Here is a 21378-nt window from a genome sequence, read left to right on the forward strand (position 1 = left end):
CAACCAATAGCGCAGAAGGAGAAGGGGTGAATTTTTAATTTTTTGCATTGAACACGCGCATGTGGTACACATGCCATGGACTGAGACCTCTTTTCATGGGGAATTTGAAAATCTAGAATGGGATGACTCACCGTCCATTCCATGATGGTCAACTGAATTTGGCCTCTTATCCACCGTCCTAAAGCTCTAGGTCGTGACCCTCGTTTTCATATGCGTGCTTAGACAATAAAACGAGACTCACATCTTCATTTCTTGCTTTTTTTTGTACATCCCCCCTCAACGATAATGCAGAAGAGGGGAATTGGAAGTTAAGGAAGGCGAGTGATTGGGATGACACTTTTGTTTATGTGTGCTCAAAAATGGGAATGAGTGAACATTACAACCTAGAGATTGATGGGACCTAATTTGATGAAATTGGCTCAATTGCCATACTTTGGAATATGCTGTATATGAAGCGTCGAAACTTATTTTTTTAATTATTATCAATATATAGAGATTTTCTTTTTGCTGAAATTTTTTGTAGGTAAGAGTTAGTTGTTAGAGGCACTTACCAAAGTTTCCATGAATGATGTCCTCGGGTGAATTCGGACCTCTCCAATGTAGGTGGGTCTGCATTTCCACTCTCCTATTCCCTTTTCAGTCTCAAATGTAGAAATGAAATCACACTGGGCTTGAATCCATTATCCAATCCACTCACTTGGAAGGTGGATTTGCCCTTCATCCCACTCTCCCTCCCTACAAGAAACAGTATCACCCAAATTCAGAGGGGAAAGAAGATTGGATATTATCATCAAAAAAATATATCTCACATCACTTAAATTAGAATCACACAAGCCTGCACTATCCACATGGAGTCACTTTGCGTGAAATAATTTGACAATTTGTATCAGATACACAATTCGTGTGACTAAAATTCTACATCAATCTCGCGAATTCACGACATATGTTGTTAGCAACAACTTTTGGAATCATACACGGCAAATTTCTGTAGATTTTTATGGGCTAGAAAGAGCGATCGTTGTGACTACTTTCTCATACGCATTAGATCGTGCAAGAACGAGAAATCCTAGCTTGGATATTTCGTTAGGACATTGCGACAGACATGGACCGAATCTTTTCAAAGCCCAAATCGAACAAGTCCATAGGATGTGAAATGCGTGAAGCATGAACCCACCATGTTGTCGTTGAACGTGTCAAGTTTTTCGGCTTTCAACTTCCTTCCGGCAAAAGCCCAAATTGTGGAGAAGAAAGATCGTCGCCGCACTCCGAAAGCTTTGATTTTTCTAGGAGGTCCGAACAAAGGTGGTCCCGAGGACAGCGTTTGCGTCCGCTCGCAGTTAAATCTTCTGTCTTGGCAAGGGAAAAAAAACTAGCAAACATTCGTTAGGATTTCACCTCGTTCGCCCACTGGAATCGTCCACGCAAACCCATCAAGAAAGTTTTGATTTTTCTGTCGTTCTCTGCTATAAATTGGCTTCTTCGAGCGAATTCTGTAGATTTTCGAGAGACCCAGATGATGAGCTGCGTCTGCAGTTGTAGTTGCGGACCCTTAATTGTTCCCAAGTCATCCGTAGGTCGTGGGAGTTCACGGGCCCGTCGAAATGCAGTCGGTGTAATTTCTCCTCACGGTTCGACGGGGAGGGGTGAGAGGTCTGGGTTCGTCGGTGTGAGAGCTTCAATGGTGGATTCGTATGAGAACTCCTCTGATTTCGCTAAGCGCATGGAGCAGGCCTGGTTGATTTCTCAGGTACCCTTTGGTTTCGTATGTTTTGATTTTCTTGTATGCCTGTATGTCTATGCGTATGATCTTTTTACATATACTGTTTGATTTTTTAGAGTGATTGAGCATGTTAACTATGGGCCTTTAGTGTAAGATTGAGAATTCGTTGAATAATATATATCTCATTTTTTCTATGCTTGCTCAATTGTTTTGGATGTTAGAATCGAGTGGTAATTTCTTTGCAGGGCATATTGCCTGGAAGAGTTCAGAATAATGAGGGACCGCTTATGTTGAATTGAGCATGCTGAAACAATGAATTGAATTGATCGAATGAGTGGGATGAATTGAGTATCGAGTCTACTCGAATTGTTGTTGTTTTTGCTTAATGGGTTGTGTAAGTTAAACAAATTTGGAACTTTCATACTGGAGTATTGCTAAGGTCTCTGGATGTGTAAGTGCTGTCTAGTTTATTGAGGAGTTAAATGGTCTTATCTCCCATTGAATTGTGCAAGCAACACTGTATTAGCATTTAGCATGAACAATTCTCAGTATGTTCATTCATGTCAATGTCCTGGAGAAAGAGCTGCAATATCAGCATCGAATTACCCTTGCCAAGAAACCACATCTTGCTTTGCTCGAACAGAAACCTCCTCAATAGAAGACCAAAAACTCCTTATGTTTGCGCCTCATAGATCCTGCTGTGACTAGTACTTCGTTCACTTTATAAGTTAGCAGTTGATGGGCAAGTATGCTTGAAGAGCTCTTTAATGATTCTCAAACACCTTCTTTTCACAACTGTTGCAGCAGTACACGATATATATAGCCATGACTCATACAGATATTTTATGATAGAAGAGAGTAGTTTTCTAATCTAACTTTGAATAGCCCTCAATTTATCTATTAACGATGTCATAGTTCCTGTCCTGTGTTTGTTGCACCATTGCGCATCAGTTAATTGATTGAGATTGATTCTTGTGCTTCAGCGTTATGGCATTTGATTATGCTTCCTTGACTTCTGGGACTGTACTTTCTACTCTTCTAGCTTCATTGGAGCCTTTGTAATGGATGAAAAATATCAAGGGCAACTTGCTGCTTTTGGATACTTCGTGCACTAAGAATGTTACAAACTTGGTTGAACAATGGGTATATCTGGGGACAATTTTATTGGTGATGGGCAAGAGAGTCCCTTAGTCCCCTATGATGCATTTTTGTTAAAGAAGTCTAGTATTCCATGACTTCCGAAGCATATTAGAAACAAGTTGTCTGTTAGAAAGTTTGCTATATGTAAGAATATGTGCTTGAAGCTTTTCTCATTCTTTGTAAGTTAGAGGATTTGATGGTTTGTCTGAACAAATGCAGCTAAAAGGTGTTATGGTGTTTCTTAATAGTTAATCAGATACTTGTGATGTTTGACAGAATATAAGGAAGAACAATGTCACCTTCAGATCTTATAGTGTTGTTTCAATAATGCATGCAGCAACCTAGGCCGGTAGCTTGTTCCTCTTGCAACTCAAAGGGGCATGTAGAATGCAAATGGTGTGCAGGTACGGGTTTCTTCATCCTTGGAGACAACATGCTCTGCCAAGTCCCTTCAAGAAACACAAGCTGCGTCATATGTGGTGGAAAGGTAAGTGCATGGCTCAATTAAAAGAACGCTAATTACAGAATCTAGTTTGTGCAATATCAAAGGGACAATCAAATACAATTCTTAAGGGTGTGATCATGAATTTTATAGGGTTCAACGTGCTGCTCAGACTGTAAGGGGACAGGGTTTCGAGCCAAGTGGTTGGGACAGCCTACCACTTTGAAGGAGTGATGTGCTACTTGGTGAATGTACCGTCGCTTTATAAACTACCTCAGCTGTACTGTTTTAGTTGTTCTCTTTTCCCTTTTCACAGTCTAAATTCAGAGAGTTACGACACAGTTTTGTTGTTTTAAGACCTCACCATTCATTTCGGGTTTCACACTGACGTGTATCCTGTAAGATCTCTTGTTAAATAAGATGTATTATTCTTTCTTAGCGTATTCATTGTTGCCGGCGAATGGTCTAAATTTTTTTGTCTCGGAGATTGAAACTGAAAATCTGTGTACCAGTGTATGGAGCCTCTCAAGTAAAAGTGCTCATCTTGCCTGGAGAAGCAAAAGATGATATGTAGGTGTAGGATCAAAGTTCTGAATGAGGCATTGTGTTATCTAGTCTTATGGGATGGACATGATTTCTGAATTCATGTAGAAGCAAGCATCTCCCGTGGACTTGAAATTGCGAGGTCGGGTAGTGTAAGCCGGAAAGCTAGGACCTCGGTTCGGACGAGGTCATGCAGTCTATAGGGTAATCTAGATCCAGAGTTAATCCCAAGGGACCCTGACCTAGCAGTTAGAAGGTTGGGCCTCAACCAGCGCAGCCATGTGTGGGTGAGTGAGATTATGTACTGTTAGTCTCTATTAAAATGGATTAATCTCATGAAAGATCATAAATTGATACAAAAATTTATGACAAATTTATTTCAAATTAATTTTTAAAAAACTTATAAACATAGGGTAAAAAAAATTCAAATTGGTATACCTGGATCAACTAATACGATAAACCATCTAATTTAGTAAAATTTAATGAAAATTAATGGAAAGTAAATTTGTCAAACATGTAATGATTTTGGATTTTTGATGGTCAAAAATTCAATTTGAGGTAAATTTATCATATGTGTATTAGTTTGAGATTTTTTTTAATATTAACTCTCATGAGAAAAGTGGATGTATGATACACTAATGCACATGCATTAAAGGATTAGTTCAGAGTGAATTGTTTTCTTTCATGTGTCAGTTTTCATAGTTTTCCCTAAATATGGATAGACAAATAACATCATTTTTTCGGAATGCCAATTAGCGTATCAACGTCTAAAATTCTGTTCATGGATGATTTTGGAATTCATATTTCGGCCAATTTGATTGCTATTACCTTTTTGGGCCTCGGTTGTTCTTGATCATGAATATAGTCATATAATTTCCCTAAAGAAAATCATTGTTACGTGAATCATTTTTTTTTAATCTAAATTGTAAAATCATCGAAAATCCATAGGGCCATAAAACGGGAGAACGTTTAATCTCCCAGAGCCCACAAAGCTAAAGACGGCCCGTCGTTTCGTTCCCTTCTCCTTCACCTGGCAATCTCCGTACCAAGCGTTGAATCCATTTTCCATCCTCCATAAGCAAAAGGCAGAAAAGGCAAATGGCGAGCGACGAAGAAGAAGAGAGAGTTCTGGAGGTTCAGCTCGAGCTCCAATTGCAGGAGCAGAGAGACTCCCTTTCTTCGCTCAATGAAGCCCTTGCCTCCGACCCTGCCAACCCCGAGATCCTTGCGGTGCGTGCGCTTCTCCTCTCCTCCCTCGTTCGTGTTCTTGGTTTCGGTTTTTTTCCCCTTTCTGGGCACCGCTTTTGGCCCTTGGAAATTGATGTATTCTGGGTTTTTGAGAGCTTTCTTGATCTGGGTTTGGTTGTTCATTAGGGAATATGCGTCTTGGGGAGTTGCTTGTTATCTGGGCCTGTTTGTTTTGTGTACTCTATTGCTTTGCTTGTGATGTTTGATTGATGCTGAACTCAGTGGAAGATGGTGAGAACCCCAAGTTACGATTTTGATCATTTTTTCGATGAGTGCTTGAGAAACCCAAGAGCAATCAGGAGAGGTTTCATTATGTTAGAGGTACTGTTGTGTTGGGCATAATTATGATCAGCTTATCTCTAGCTGCGGGTTATGGAGGGAGTATGCATTTTGAGTTATGTCTATATTGGATAAAGATACTTGTTGGCTCTAGTTTCTGTGTGTTGCGTCAGTTAATTGTGCGTTAGCGGTCAATGCTTTAAGATGAACTCTATTTGCATGATGAAGTAAGTACATGTGTGTAAGGTCCTCATCCATGGAAGGGGGTGCTGGTGGTATTTTTTTTTTTTTTTTTTCCTTTGGGTTCCAATATACTCTACTTCCGCAGGTTCATGAAGAGCTGGTTTCTGCAATAAGAGATGTGGAGGAAGGGCTTTTTCACCTTAAGCGTGCACGGTTGTTACGGGAAGTTGATTCGGTGGTACAGAAGTCAGATTCTGCTGTTGAGGATGTTAAGGTGGAGTCTTTGGATCCAAATGATGTTGAAGCTGAGCCTCTGGAGGAGCAAAGGTACTCCATTGGGTCAAAATGTCGATTTCGCCACAGCGATGGTCACTGGTATAATGGTCAGATAGTTGGATTGGAGGGCTCACAGTTGGCCAAAATCTCTTTCCTCACGCCGAAAACTGAAAATATGCTGGTCAGTGCAGCTTTCTTTCTTTTCTCCCCCATTACTATAAGCATAGGCTTATGTATTAAGTTCCTTTCAGGACAACTGAAGAAAATACGATTAGTTGTTCATGTCACTATTTAAGTCCTTCATTGAGATCCTGAAGAAAATACGATTGTAGGATCTTCCTTTCTGAGATAATTCAAGCTGATTAACTGCTATCGCTGGCCACAGTATGAAAGCAATGGGGGATTCTGAACCTAGCCTCTGATTATCTTATGGGAAAGTTCTTGAGCAAGTGTTCACTGAAATTTTTTTCTTACCTGGATCAAATGAAACCAACTAACTGATTGTGAAGAATAAAGTGAAGCAAACTTCCATATGAGCAAGTATGGATAAATTAGACAGAGAGCTTTAGCCTTAATTGAAGCTCTTGCACAACCTGTATAATCTTTGGGATGCATAATTTGTTATTTGTAGATTTTGTTCATTCCTACTATGCATGAAAGTATGCTGCCGTTTTTTCAATCTTTGTGCAAATGGAATCATCAGCCATTCTAGGTGGTATTTCGCCAGAAAAAAAATGAATTCTATCCTATCTCTTCTTTAACACTTATTGTGACAGCGTCCACAATTTGTTGTGCTTTTGTGTCCTGTATTGTCTGGATCAGGTTGTACTTTGAATCAAACTAGTTAGGTAAATGGAATATCATGCCCACATCACATACTAAACATTAGAAAATATGTTAAAATGAGAATATGGGCCACTTCTTCGTCCTGGTTAAATGTCTAAAGTGCTTCTCAACTGTTCATTGCGAAGATTATGATGTTAGGCACTGGGTGTAGATTCTATTAACGCCCATCTTTAAGTTCCCATTGGCCATCTGCATGTCTTTTTATTGGGCTCGACACTATTCTAATAACTGCATTAATGATTCTCTCTTTTAGGTGTCTTCTCTATAAGTTTTCCTTTGATCTATCTATACAGCTCTCGGATGAAATATTATTTGCACGTTCTTTGGTGAATGTGCCAAAAGAACGATTCTTCATGTTTGCTTGACACCGTGATTAGTGTCACATAGTGGATCAAAAGCTCCCGATTATGGTGTGAAATTTGACTAGTTATTATGAGACCACTAATGCTAGACCACCAAAGTGCAGATATGCAAGTTCTTTCTGCAGCAACGATGTCGGTTTGGTACTAGCTGCCGCTTATCACATGGTATGTTACAACTAAAAGAACAAACACAACCTGCAAAGGGTCCAGAAAAATTATAAATTTCCCTTGTCTTTGCTACAGATTCTTGTCACCCTAGCCATCTGCATTTGTCTGACAGTTTTTCCATGTTGCTTCTTTGGCAAGATATGTAGTTCCTTTATTTTATTTTTCATCTTGTAGCTGTATCTTGTCCCAAATACGATACTGATCTAAATCCTGATATTTTATAGCATCTTTTTTGTTAGCATCTCCTACCTGACATTCATGTATGTCTCAGGAGTAGATGTTCCATTGTCATCCTTAAAGAAATTTGTCCCAACAAGTTGGGAGCAGTCATTGGTGGGGTCCAGTATATGGGCAACGTCAGATAGTAAAGCTGGTGTATGGAGAGAAGCTGAGCTTGAATCATGGGATGATGAATGTGGTCTTGGACAAGTTGTTTTCCGGGATGATGGAAGCTCTGCAAAGCTTGGCATTGATTGTATAGCGCTATCTGAGTATGCGGAAATTGGTGATGAAGAAGAGAGTGATTCAAGCTCAGAGCAATCTGACTCTAGTGACTATGAAGAAGAGGACCCTCAGGGTCTGGGATTTCTTGAAATCACTGCAAATCAGAGGGGTGTCCAGACAGAAACTGCCATCTTTGCTAAGTGGGAGAATCACACACGTGGCATAGCATCCAAGATGATGGCCAACATGGGCTATCGTGAAGGGATGGGTTTAGGCAGATCTGGGCAAGGAATGGTTGAACCCATTCCCGTGAAAGTCCTTCCACCAAAACAATCACTGGATGATGCCCTGAAGTCTAATGAACAAGACAAAGATCATGAAAGTCAAGCAAAGAAGCGCAGCAGAGGTGGAAAAAGGAAACGTGAGAAGAAGTTTGCTGCGGCAGCTCGGGCAGCAAAAGATGCCGAAGAAAGAAGACCAGATGTCTTCAGTCTGATCAATACCCAACTTGCAATGCATGGGGAGGCGTTGAATGGGAAGTCTGCAAAGAAGCAGCAACTTAAAGACTCTGGGGAGAAGAAAATAGATAGGCAGGCTCTTGTTGCTTATGATGACGAGATGAAAGAATTGCGAATGCGAGTGGAGAAGCTTGAGGAGATGGTTGTTAGGAACAAGAACGACAAGATAGTGTGTGAGGCGGCCATGAGGAAGTTGGCCGAAACCCGCAAAACTTTGGCTGAGGCTGAAGCAGCTCACGCTTCTGCATCTCATGCGATTATGTCCAAGGAGAAAGAAAAGAAATGGCTGAAGTTTTGATATTAGGTATCGTGTTCTTGTATACTACTTTGGTAACACGCTCTCTAAGATGTAGATTTGAAGGGGGGCCATGGTGCTTGTATTCATGCATTAACGAGGGGTTGTCTTTTCCCCCCTTGAAAATGATTCTCAATTATTCTAGTATGTTCATCAGACCAATGATTAGATGAGTATACACCTTTCTGCAGCTGTAAAATTGATGAGATGCTTGATGTGGCTACCGTTGAATGGTATAATCACAAAATCCTTAGAGAGAACCAGTAAAATCTGTGGAACTGGTAGGGGTTGAGTATGTTTGGGAGGATATTAGAGCTCGTGGCAGGATAGGTTTCACCATTTGGAGTTGCATAAAGCGGAATATGCTTTCATGTAAATTCATCTATTGAACGATGGGTGGAAGTCGATTTGGTTCTTTATTTTCATTTCCGATTGTATAATTTTAGGATTACAATACTATTCGTTCACGAGGTCCTTTTCCCCAGAACTTGTGGACAGTGATATGCCATTCCGCAATCTTCAGCCAAAAAAAAAAAAAAAAAAAACTTCAACGAATCAACCGTAACTAAAGGAAGACAGTCCCGATTAGAGTCGAATGGCACGACCATAACGGTAGTGAACAGATAATCAAGCATTTGGCAAGGTTTCATTGTCTAAGGAAGAGCATTACATTCATGTTCAAGTAACTAAATACAAGTTTGCTACAGCAACTACATTCTATATGAAAGTACTTCTTGTCATCCTAAAATAAATGGAGACATAATGTGCAACGATCAAGGACTCACAATCTCCTGTGAGTCCTGACGAAGTTTGTAGTATTCATAGCAATAGCTGTTGAACACACATAAACTCCACCGAAGCATGCCGTTGCTGTTACCAGGAGTATCACCTTCCACTGTCTAGCAGACGCTAAAATAGCCAATGCAGTCAAAGCAGCAGCCAAAGCAAAGAGCCCATTTTTCCAAGCTTCAAACGCTTTCACTACATTTCTGCATCCTTTGCAATGGATCACATGCCTGAAGTATCTGTTGGCCAAATTAGGAGCGTGCATTGTCCCAATACCTCCCTTGGCAGGTGACGACGCAGAGGCTCTGGCGACTAAACCAGCCGGTGCATGTTCCACCACAGCAGGCTCCTTCGGCAAGGAAATGGTGCTGTGCCCAAAATGATAAGGCATTCCGTGCCCTACTTTGTCCATCCACTTCCTGTACTCCGCTACCCATGTGTCTGAGGACCTCAAGTTAAGGTAGAGCTGCTTTGTGGGAACCTTTTCTTTTATCAAGACTTCATTTTGTGATGAAAGAAATCCCATATCTTGCTCGAATACTTTACTCGCGTTCTGGTGGAAATACCATTTAGGGAAGACTTTAGCCAGAGGAGATCTCATCGTCCCTCCAAACCTCACAATAAGCATGGACTTCCCTTGTCCAGTTGGTCTACAGAGGAATAGACCAGTGAAGTAGTGTTTTACTCCATTCTTGTCGACGAATTCTCTGTTGTTTTGAAGAACACATGGTGCTTCAAAGCGCAAAAAGTTAGGCAATGACTCATCTTTCTCTTTACCCCACCATCCTGCAAATCCTCGGTCCGTCCGTTCAGTTACTTGGAAACATAGGGGTTGGGCATCTTCCCTTTTCGCTGTCCAATCTGTTCTATCATGCGAAATGGGGATATGGGCTGGATCCATAAGGTTCTCCAGAAGTATGGAATGATCGTAAGGAAGCTCGTGGGTAGTTGAAGTGTCTTGAAAGCCCGGCCTTGCAAAATTCTCGAACCATGGTATCTTGCTGAAGTTTGGTGGTGTCTTCTGAGACATCCACACCCACACAACTCCTTGAGAATCCCTCACCTCATATGTCCTAACACAAGCTGATTGCGGAATTTTCGCGTCCGCTGGCAGCTGCAACATTAATAAAGAAACATTACTTTCATTTTCCATCAGTGGATAGTGTGGTACAGATATTTCTTGGAACGAAAGAACTAGGTCAACATAAGCAAGGACGAACCTGAGGTATCTTGACACATTTTCCCTCGCCCTCGAACTGCCAACCATGGTACAAACATTCCAACCTCCCATCAATCAGCTGACCTTCTGATAACTTTGCCAGCCTGAAGAAGCGATTCCCCGTCAAAAAATTAAAACACCAACGATCATGTAAGTTAAGTAAAAACTATTATCCTCATAAGGAGATGTAAGTTGACGCTAAAGCCTGTTATACCCGAAACACTTTCCTTGAACTGTAATTGAACATAGGATCTTCAAGCAATCTATAAATCTAGCTTAGCTAGATTGTAAAGACAGGAAATGCAGGAGCTTGTTCCCCACTTAATTAGCTAAAGCTCTATCTCGAGAGGCAAAGCAGACGAGAAACCAAGGCCATGACGAACGCTAAAACAGCTCACCTCCCAAACTTTTCACATTTTAAGAGCCACAATATAGCTAGAATATCCGAGTTAGCTCAATAGATCAAATGCTTCAAAACTAGATACACCACTCATGGATGATCATCACTCATCCCTTCTTCTCATGATATTAAGGAGAGAAGACTCAAATTTACCTCATCTTTAGCAAGTTGCACAGCTGGAAAAGAATTCCGAGAGACCAAATCGATAAACTTTATTATTCCCATCAATCAAGCTCAGAGAATGACAAACATCCACACGAATACCATACGATCAGGCCCTGAGAAAGACGGCGCTACCTGTGGGGACAGCGATCTTCGTAACACCGGAGCAAGCCGTCGCCGTCCCTGTAGAGCACGAGCTGCTTGTCGAACACGGTGAGGCCCAGCGGGGCGTCGTCGGGGACGTCGTTGGCGAGGTAGAGAGGGTACCACTCCTCCGTCCAGTCGTAGTCCGCCACCACTCTCTCCCCCCTCCGCTCCTCCTCGCTGGCGGGGCCCACGAGGACCTTGGCATCCTCGTCCTCGAGCGAAGAAGCAGCGTCCCTGAAGCCCGTCGAGACCGCATGCAGTCTGAAGCTGGAGGCGGGTCTCGAAGGAAGGGACTTGAGGGGCTGTGTTGGCAGGGGGAGAGGGAGCTTGGGGAGAGAGGAAGCGCCGGCGGTGGCGGTGGGGCGTAAGGGGTGGAAGCGGAGGAGAGACATGGGCGCGGACGTGGAGTGGAGATGCGAGAGTGGAGGAGGGAGTGGTGGAGAGAGGAAGGATGGCAGGGAAGGAGTGAAGAAGCAGGAGGAGAAGAAGAAGATGAAGCCATGGGAAGAGGGAGAGAAGCACGAGTAGACAGGACAGGAAAGGAAAGGTCGTTGGTCTTTTGCTTGGAGGATCGTTGCACTCCTCTCCTCCACACAAATTTTTGGCTGTTGCCTGTGTCACCCTTTCTCTTTTATTCGAGAAGGGCATTATACCAAAAATGGTTACCCTACACAATTATTAAAAAAAAAAAAAAGAAGATCAAATTTATTGAAAAGAATTAAAACTATAATAAAAGATGAAATGTCATTGTTCTTTGTACTTACTTTGATTGCAATATCACGCAGAGTTTCATCAATTATGGAAAATTATGTTGAAGGTCACTAGCTGCCGTTTCGAGGGTGATTGACATTTAATTAATTGTAGAAAAAGAAGATTTTGCAACCCGATCATGGTGATTACGTGTTAATCTTTTGAAGTCAAGTAAAGGCACAAAGGAACTGATATGGACAAAGAGCCTCGACACATTCAGCTGTCCTATCTACCAACTATATTTCCTATTTTAATGCTAGCCCACCAAACAAACCATTAAGGGATAATTATATAAAAAGTCCTTAAACTTTTTAATTTGATTGATATGGTCCTTGAACTTTACTTTAATGTGTAATGTTGTCCATAAACTTTAAATTTATTAAATGCAATCTTAAAATTTTGGTAATTATTCAATATGTCCCCTAAAATATATAAAAATACCAAATGTTATTTTCTTATTAATTTAAAGTTAGAGACAATATTTGCCATTTTTATATAGTCCAAGAAATAGATTGAATACGTACTTATAATGTTATGGATCATACTTACTTTTGTCGGACGACAAGACCATTGGATGATGTTCAAATTAACATTGTGATGGAAAAGAAGACGGAAAACAATGTGTTGGAATTCATTTTGGGCCTTTTGTATTGGTCCCTCAAGCAGGATGTAGGAAAAGCCCAATACCGGCAACGAAGACGAATTTCGCTCTCGTCTGCCGTTTCACCTCCACCGGGCGGGCGGCGGCGGCGGATGTTTCTTCCGTTCTCCCGAAACCCGGCCATCGACGGCGGCGATTCGGTGATCCCAAAGCTCAAACCCTAGACCCTCCACCTTGCCCGTGAATCCCGGCGACATCAGAAGTTCGCGATGAAGATCGCCGTCGAAGGTTGTATGCATGGAGACCTCGACGGTGTGTACAAGACCCTTCAGTACATCGAGCGTCAGCGCGGCATCAAGGTCGACCTTCTCCTCTGTTGCGGCGACTTTCAGGTAGGGCTTCGACACTCTCGAGCATTCTCAGTTCGTGTCCTGTCGTAATTCCCGCTCTGCTTAAGCTCCGTGGGAAAAAAATGGTTTCTTTCAGCGCAGATAAGTTCTGTTCTTGAAGATGAAAGTGTTTGAATTTGTCGGTTCTGGAACTTACCCTGTTTTTCCGGTCTGGTTTCAGGGTCTACCCAAGAACCTGTTTTATTTTTTATTTTTTTTCCTTTTTTTAGTTCATTTTTTACAGCAAAATCCTCTTTTACACGCGTGAGGTGAGCATTGTCAGTTTTGGTCCTGTCGTGATGTCAACTCGGGTGCCCGGTTGCTCTTAGCTCCGTGGAAAAAAAATTGTTTCTTTTAGCGTAGACAAGTTCTAATCTTGAAGATGAAAGTGTTGGAATTTATCTTTGGCTGAAGAGATGATTGACTTGATATCGTGTCGATGATGGATGTTCAGGCTGTGAGGAATGAGAGAGATTTAGAGAGCTTGAATGTGCCCAGGAAGTATCGAGCGATGAACTCGTTCTGGAAGTACTTTTCCGGGGAGGAGGTCGCACCCGTTCCAACTATATTCATTGGCGGGAATCATGAAGCTTCCAATTACTTGTGGGAATTGTGAGTGGATCTTTCTTTTTCAACATGAGATCGTTTTTGGTGTCTTTCTTCTTTTTACCCCTTAAATCTTCCACGGGAGAATGTTGACTTCTTGAAGTTGGCGATGTGTGAAGTGTTGTGAAGCAGCAGTTTCCCTTAGAATTTGATTAATTGAAGCTCGCTCATTTCAGTTGCTCTGTCTATCTAATTATAGGTGCAACTAAAAGTGGTGCCTGTACTGACATATTTGGTCTTTCCTACGTTTGGAGGCCTTTAGTCTTGTCTTTATTTAACTTCAAGTGTATGGCTGATTGTATTTGTTGCGCTGGTTGACTTGATGGTTTCACTCCTTCACTTCCAGACTATTCATGGTGGGTTTGTTGTATGCTAGGTACTATGGAGGATGGGCAGCACCTAACATATACTTCTTGGGGTTTGCTGGGGTGGTCAAGTTTGGGAACATCCGTATTGGTGGACTCTCTGGAATTTATAATGCACGTCATTATCGTTTAGGTCAGTTTTTCTTCAACCAAATCAATTGAGACCAGATGACAGATCAGTGCAGGAGCCACTCGTTTGCTCATGTGACTAATCTTGGTCATGCACTGCGTCTGCTTTTCAAATGAAGTAGGCATTTGAATGCAGAGTTTTAATAATGCTTCATATAGTATGGATTTGTACCCATAAACCCATAAACATCCAATTGCCCTTTACGATTGAACCAAATTAGTGTTTTGTGAACAGGACACTATGAGAGGCCCCCTTATAACGAGGAGACCATCAGGTCTGTTTACCACGTTCGTGAATATGATGTGTACAAACTTATGCAAGTTGAGGAACCAATCGACATTTTTCTTTCCCATGATTGGCCTCTTGGAATCACTGACTATGGAAACTCTAAAAAACTCATACAGCAGAAGCCATTTTTTGAGAAAGAGGTAACAAGACATTTTCATAGTGATGCCATCACGATTTAAAATGCCTTGAGGATTACTCTCCCTACCTCCCTCCCTCCCTCTCTCTCTCTCTCTCTCTCTCTCTCTCTCTGTGTCTGGAGAATTGCTTAACTCATGCTTGAGAATTGCTTTCCAGATTTTTCAAAGGACTCTTGGAAATAAGGCTGCAGCTCAACTGCTGGGGGAGCTAAAACCAGCTTATTGGTTTTCTGCCCATCTACACTGCCAATTTGCTGCTTCAGTTGAACACGGTGAAGGTGGCCCAGTGACCAATTTTCTTGCACTGGATAAGTGCCTACCAGGCCGCAAGTTTTTACAGGTATGATCTAGTCTTTGACCAGCTTTAACAAATTGGAAGCTAATGTTGCTGGTGTTATTAGATTGTTGATATTGAATCAGAGCCGGGACCACATGAGATTTTGTATGATGAGGAATGGCTAGCAATAACGCGGAAGTTCCATTCTGTCTTCCCTTTGACCACTAAAAGTGCAGATTTTGGGTTCGTGAATGTGTTCTTTTTGCAATTTCTTTACATAGCCCCTCCATGTGGGCAAGCATTGTTCTCTGTGTAATGACTAGCTGGTGAATCATTTACTTCACTATTACAGGGCCGTTCAACTTGACATGCAAGAATGTCAACAATTGGTCAGGAGCAGACTTCAAGAAAGAGGTGCTCGACCTTTTGAATTTGAAAGGACAGTTCCATGTCACAATCCCTCTCAATCCTCTCCTAATGGTTCTCCAGGTAGGAGTTCTGAGGTCATCAATATGACTTCTCTTTGATTTCTAGACTTTAGTTTACAGTAAGAATATCCTTCCATTTGCTTTTATGTGCTAGCTCAGTCTGAATGCAATCAGATTGTGTTGGAGAATTGCCTGAACAAAAATATTTAGCAGGCTTATTGGCTTATGATTTGACATTGGAACCTTGAGTTAATGCCACTTGATTTGTAAATAATCTGTCATGTTGAGTGTTACTTTACACCTTTAGAGTGAGCTGTTATCATTGATATATGAAATTTCCATGGAGATATGCTTGGTTCAGGACGTTTTGATTGCAGAACGGTAGTTTCTTCTGAAAGTTAAGGAATGTCTTGGCTTCAGCAAAGATGTCTTCATGAGGGTTAAGGGAATCCTGAAATACATATGCTAAGTGCAATGGCTGAGAATTTTTGGCAGTGGTTGTTACGTTTTTCAAATGCATGAAAATAGATTACTTTATTTATGCTATTGATTTGGTCGTATCGCAGCCATATTTCCTCATGTGAATAAGCCCCGGTGATCTTTTGACTCTGACCTACAGTCTATTGTTTTCTCCGATGACCACCATTTAAAGCGTATAAATTGATTTTACACAAGCAAATGTGATCAAGCTTTCATAGATTATGCTGACCTTTGGCTTTGATCATATTCATGTTCTGCTGCAGCATTGCCTCGAAACCCTCAGACAGAATCTTTATTGCAGCTACTGGAACTTCCTTATCTTCTTGATCTCACATCAGAATCGAGGGATCCAATCAGCAGTCCTGCTTCAATGATCTACCGAGGCAAGCATGCTCTATCTTATGTGTTCATACCATTTTCTGCTTTGTTTGCCAAGAGGGAGAGACATATTTTAATTTATATGGACTCAGTCTCAGTGTACATAACCTAGGCCACGCTTTACTGTGACTCTTAATAAATCTAAATTTGTTTTTATATGTCGTAGGTTCTTTGGGCGCTGATAGTGAAGAAATTCCTATTGATGATATTGATGAATTAGAAGAGCATGCAGAAGACAATGTTGAAACTGAGGATGAATAGTCATGAAGATCATGAATATGTGCTAACTTAAGTCCTCTGTGAAGTAGTTCACTCCTGGCCTCCTTATCCTTGGGCACCACATGTCAGCAGTAATGGATTTTAAGCTGCAGTTCCAACTACACATCGATTACGGAGGTTCGTCAGCCCAAAGAGGGGAAAGGATATCATGACAGGGCCCGTACTCTGGAGGTTGACAACTGGACATTTGCTTCACATCAATGTTCATAGTTAACTTTTCATTGAATATTCTAAATTTTACCAGCAAACCTTCATGATGAAGTGTTGTATATGTGCAAACTATTGTCTGGAAGTTACCGTTGTAACTTGCGGCGTATCTTCAAAATTTGAATTTGAATATGAGAAAGTACTCTCAATTGACTGAGGAAACTACTTTTGCCATCGTTATAATGTATACACCAATGATGTGAGTAATTCTGTTTCCCGCCCGAAGGGAGAGACAGCTCTTTATAACTGTCATGCGAAGGAGTATGTGACAAATCAATTTTGTGCAGATCTAGTGAGAAAGGAATTCGTAAAACCTGAGCCTCATCAGGATGCGAACTTTATGGAGCCAAGACCCAAGAAGCGCTGGCTTGATTTTGATTGAGGTCTTTACTCAACTATCCAAGGAAGTCATGGGGAAGAGCACACTACACAAGACTATAAATGAGCCTGTGTTACCATTGGCCTCTTTATCATATCAAAACCATACCTTCCACATGCACGCAAGCGCGGCTCTTTGAAACTGATTACATTATAAGGAATTGGTTAAAATAAGGATTTTATAAAAAGGGCCTCAGGGCATAGATGATAAATCAATACCTGAACAATTGAAAATGAAGCCAATTTATGTGAGGAAAAAGGTAAAGAATGAAAGTAAAACCAGAAGGTAAGAATGATGAAGAGGCAAAGGTGGCTTCACAGTTGCCTTTTGGTCGTTGAATAACCGTGCCCGTACGCTGGCCACGGTTCGCATTCATCACTCAGAATAACGGGTCCTACACGTGTATGCTCTATTAACTAGCCCTTTATAATCTTAGTTCTGTACGCCCTTCAGTGGATAGAACTTTTTCTGGAGCGAACATATCGTAATGATTTTCGTATCTATTTTCACTCATTCTATGATGTCTTGCAATGGATTTATTCAAATTAGTCTTAGCAACATACCTTCTTGAGTGAAGCAACAGAATTTTCAGTGAACTGGTGGATTCGTTAAAGTTGTCTTGCAAATGCTACCAGCTATTCAATCAACCTTGTAAATTAACACCAACATGGCAGTGAATGGCGGCTTTGTATTACGATTCAGAAGGACTCTAGGGGAAAGCACAGGCAAATCTTGGACGGTGCCCCTGGTTTACAAGACCCATATATCTCTCGCTAATATTGCTGCGTTGTCATGCAGTTGAGACTGAGAGCGCATTAATTGCACTCTGATGTTGTCAGAGTTCTTGACGAAAGCGGGTAGATAAACGTGGAGAAAGAAATTGCAAATGGCACACGATCATTCACGACCTAGGCGTGCTTCATTATGTTGTAAGGTTGATAGAGTGTCTTTAATGTTTGCAGGGTTGTCCTCTCTTCTCCAGTGTGCAAACTTGGGTTCCGGGCTGGCTCACATGTTCATCTTTCTACAAGCTGTTAATGCATGATGACCCCAAGAACCATCTACCTTCTGACATCACCCGATTTTATTAAATGCTGCTTTGAATGATGATAAAAATCAATTTCCTCTCTCACTCCGAGTAAGTTGTTTTCAGCAGCTCTTATCACTGATAATTTCTGTGCAGGATTCACCCGAAAGCTTCATGGAGACCAGAGTTTTCACTTTGAATCATCTCATTTTTCTCGTCATCTTCCTAGCTCATGTGGTTGCCTCTTCCGCTCAGCTGTCTTTTGGCTTCTATGCTGCTTCATGTCCTGCTGCTGAATCCATAGTCAGGAACACAGTGAGATCAGCTTCTTCCAGTGACCCCACAATCCCTGGGAAGCTCCTTCGATTACTCTTTCATGACTGCTTCGTGGAGGTTAGTCTTCTTCTCTCCACTGCTCACTTTAGAAAGAGACAGATTCTTGTAGTCTTGAAACTCGTGCAAAGAATGTACTTCATGCCTCCTAGTATCCAATGGACAGCTTCGCATAATGTTTCTCAGTAAAGGACTGAACCGTGAACTTTACTGGGTTCCTACGGACGGAAATTTTAGCCAAGTTTGACTTATGTTTATTGAATCTGTATAATTCCATTTTAGCCAAAGGAAATTTAAAGCTCAAGACAGCGACTCAAATGTTCCTTTGCTTCTAGTGTTTGGCCAAGGAAGAAGATCTCATGAACTTTATAGGAAGTCCTGAAGAAGTGAGAAATCTTTCTGAGGTCATAATGGATGAATTATCCGTGGAAACTGAGAAGATAGTGACAGTCATTTCAAATACTACAGGCTTACTTTCTTCAAGCAATCTATGTTCCTAAATGCAAAGAGAAGTCTCTCCATTCATCATCGTGTATGAAATTATTCACTTGTAAATTTTCCTGTGTGCGGTCTTGCTGACACTTCATGCTTCTCCTGAGTCTGTCTCCTAACTTAAGCCAAGAAGTTAGGCCTGTTTCTGAAGTGACTGTAATTTCAATATCAATTTGACTGATTACTATGATATGGTAGTAGGGTTGCGATGCATCCGTGCTTATACGAGGAAATGGAACAGAGCAAAATGATCCAGCTAATACATCACTTGGAGGATTTTCTGTCATAGACTCAGCTAAAAGGGTTTTAGAATTATTCTGTCCAGGAACTGTTTCTTGCGCCGATATAATTGCATTAGCTGCCAGGGATGCTGTTGAACTGGTAATGCAGATTCTCAATACTACCTTTTGCCTTTCCAAATTTTTTAGTACAAGGTTTTTGCACTGAATTATGCATGCTTCAATGCAGACTGGAGGGCCTGCAGTTCAGATTCCAACAGGTAGGAAAGATGGGAGAGTTTCTGCAGCTTCAAATGTAAGACCCAACATCGTGGATACAAGTTTTACAATCAACGAGATGATTAAACTCTTCTCATCTAAGGGGCTGTCCTTGGCTGATCTTGTCGCACTGTCAGGTATAACTGGAATATATCAGCTCCTAAAGGCAAAACAAGGTCAAGAACAGTTAGTAGTGCGGGCACCATGTTCGGAAAATTTCCCTAAGAGTAGTTGTTAACAAAAATATTGATTTTTGTGTCATTTCTTTTCTAATGAAATAATAACGACAAGGCAAAGGACTTTTCTTCTTATAGCTGGAATCACATGAACAAAATATTCGCAGGTACTTGCATTCCCCTGACCATCAGAAAAGGAAACGGATTCGAGTCAATGGGAAGTTTTGGGATTGATGGGTCAACGAAAAAGTTAGAATTGTGGATAACAAATCACTTAGGCAAATCCTAGTTGCTAGTTCATGAAATGGAGGAAGTAAGGTTTAGTTTTAAAGACAAGACCATTGGAGCATCCATTGCCTACAGTTGGTAATATTATGTGCTTTGAGGTGACAGGTGCACATACCATAGGAGCGGCTCACTGCAGTGCATTCAGCGACAGATTCCAAGCTGACTCCAAGGGGAAGTTCACCCTAATTGACTCATCCCTCGACAAGAATTATGCAGAGGAACTCATGAGACGGTGCCCTGCAGGTGCTAGTCCTTCCATTACAGTTAACAACGACCCTGAAACATCCTTGTCATTTGACAATCAGTACTACCGAAATCTCTTGTTGCACAAGGGGCTATTTCAGTCAGATTCTGTACTGGTAAAGGATAACAGAACAAGGGAGAAAGTAGAGAATTTCGCAAATGACCAGGACAGTTTCTTTGCAAGCTGGGCTCAGTCATTCTTGAAGCTCAGTGTAGTTGAAGTAAAAACAGGCAATGCGGGGGAGGTGAGACAATCTTGCTCACTTATTAACGGGTGAAAATGAAAGGTTTTGAAGTTTTTTTTCTCTTTCACTTTCTCAGAAAGAAATTAAGAAAAATGTAATTCCTCATAGTTCTCTGTCCAGAGCTGCTGTCACTTGAAGATAGTCCTATTATTCATAATGTCAGTTGCCAGGAAGTTTGTGTAGCAACGGGATCTTTCTTTTTAGAAGTTTCAAGTGTGCTTAATTTTATCTGCCATTATTTTCTTTTAGGAAAATCTAGAAATACCAATGCGTTGTTCCAGTCTCTCTTTTGGTAGAAGGTGATTAAACATTGAAGAATTAAGCTGACACTAGAATTTTACGAAAACATCTGTACTGCAACTCTGGTCCTCCTCTGCATGTGAAGAGCGAATAGCTTTGTTTAGGATTGAAATTACAGATTCCTCAGAAGTTTGCAAATGAAAGATGTGATGTTATCTCTCATATCCCTGTAAGTGACATCAGTTAAAACGTCATATAATCAGCTTCATTGATGGTTGAAACCCTTCTTAGAACGCATTGTCAAAAACTCAACTTAGAGCCTCCTACATCTTCCACTCTCTCGTCTTTCCCGTAACTGTAACACGATATCGTCACAATAACGCATAACATCGACATGGGAGCCCTTCCAAGGTAACAAGTAATTGCCAAAATGACATAAAAGTGACATTCTTGATCTCATCAAGCTCCCAGAAGAAAGAAGAATGTAAAGTTCCCTGCATCTCCAACGCGAGATCAATCATATTAAGGCAGAACTCTGCTTTTCCCTTTCCCTTTCCCCATCAGTTTTCACAGTCATCATCTAGTCCTCGCAAAATCTAGTTCGTGTGATGAAGAATTCCCATCAGACGAGGAAGAATTCCAGACCTTGTTTCTTTTCAACATCAGACGAGGAAGAGTTCCCAAACTATGATGAACTGGACATTTACAGATGCGATGCTCTTGTAAACTAGTGCAACTTCAAAGGTCAACTAAAGTTCACTTAGTTAGAAACGCGAATCAAGGGATATACAGGCTGAAAATGGAGTTTCTCCTCCGAAATCAAGCTGACCACCTTTAATCTCTGATCCTACGGTCTAATTCTTCCTTAAGGGAGTCTACTCTACGATTTCTCGCATACTATGCAAAGACAAGGTTCCTCTTGAAATATGATGTCTCTCTCGGGAAAGTATAAAAAAAGTCATAAA

General features: G+C 41.2%; 4 protein-coding genes across 4 annotated transcripts; 3 read left to right on the plus strand and 1 right to left on the minus strand.

The window, feature by feature from the left end:
- Positions 1–1285: 1285 nt before the first annotated feature.
- LOC104438404 lies at positions 1286–3745 on the plus strand. The gene is made up of 3 exons (XM_010051551.3): positions 1286–1747; positions 3198–3347; positions 3456–3745. The coding sequence occupies exons 1-3, from the start codon at positions 1514–1516 to the stop codon at positions 3534–3536; spliced, it is 465 nt and encodes a 154-aa protein (XP_010049853.2). The 5' UTR covers positions 1286–1513; the 3' UTR covers positions 3537–3745.
- Positions 3746–4881: 1136 nt separating this feature from the next.
- On the plus strand, positions 4882–8719 carry LOC104438403 (zinc finger CCCH domain-containing protein 18). Its single transcript, XM_010051550.3, has 4 exons — positions 4882–5075; positions 5701–6012; positions 7144–7204; positions 7479–8719. The coding sequence occupies exons 1-4, from the start codon at positions 4944–4946 to the stop codon at positions 8465–8467; spliced, it is 1494 nt and encodes a 497-aa protein (XP_010049852.2). The 5' UTR covers positions 4882–4943; the 3' UTR covers positions 8468–8719.
- Positions 8720–9080: 361 nt separating this feature from the next.
- On the minus strand, positions 9081–11771 carry LOC104438402 (protein TIC 55, chloroplastic). Its single transcript, XM_010051549.3, has 3 exons — positions 11167–11771; positions 10471–10573; positions 9081–10364 (listed from the first exon to the last, which is right to left on the minus strand). Exons 1-3 carry the CDS (start codon positions 11568–11570, stop codon positions 9246–9248), a joined length of 1626 nt encoding a protein of 541 aa, XP_010049851.2. The 5' UTR covers positions 11571–11771; the 3' UTR covers positions 9081–9245.
- A 793-nt stretch (positions 11772–12564) lies between these two features.
- On the plus strand, positions 12565–20375 carry LOC104438400 (lariat debranching enzyme). Its single transcript, XM_039310003.1, has 13 exons — positions 12565–12921; positions 13373–13530; positions 13901–14022; positions 14254–14447; positions 14602–14784; positions 14846–14964; positions 15074–15210; positions 15893–16012; positions 16174–16267; positions 17956–18292; positions 18926–19105; positions 19193–19358; positions 19791–20375. Exons 1-13 carry the CDS (start codon positions 12799–12801, stop codon positions 20204–20206), a joined length of 2349 nt encoding a protein of 782 aa, XP_039165937.1. The 5' UTR covers positions 12565–12798; the 3' UTR covers positions 20207–20375.
- Positions 20376–21378: the final 1003 nt, after the last annotated feature.

Source organism: Eucalyptus grandis, chromosome 3 (assembly GCF_016545825.1).
Source record: "Eucalyptus grandis isolate ANBG69807.140 chromosome 3, ASM1654582v1, whole genome shotgun sequence".
Classification (NCBI taxonomy): Eukaryota; Viridiplantae; Streptophyta; class Magnoliopsida; order Myrtales; family Myrtaceae; genus Eucalyptus; species Eucalyptus grandis.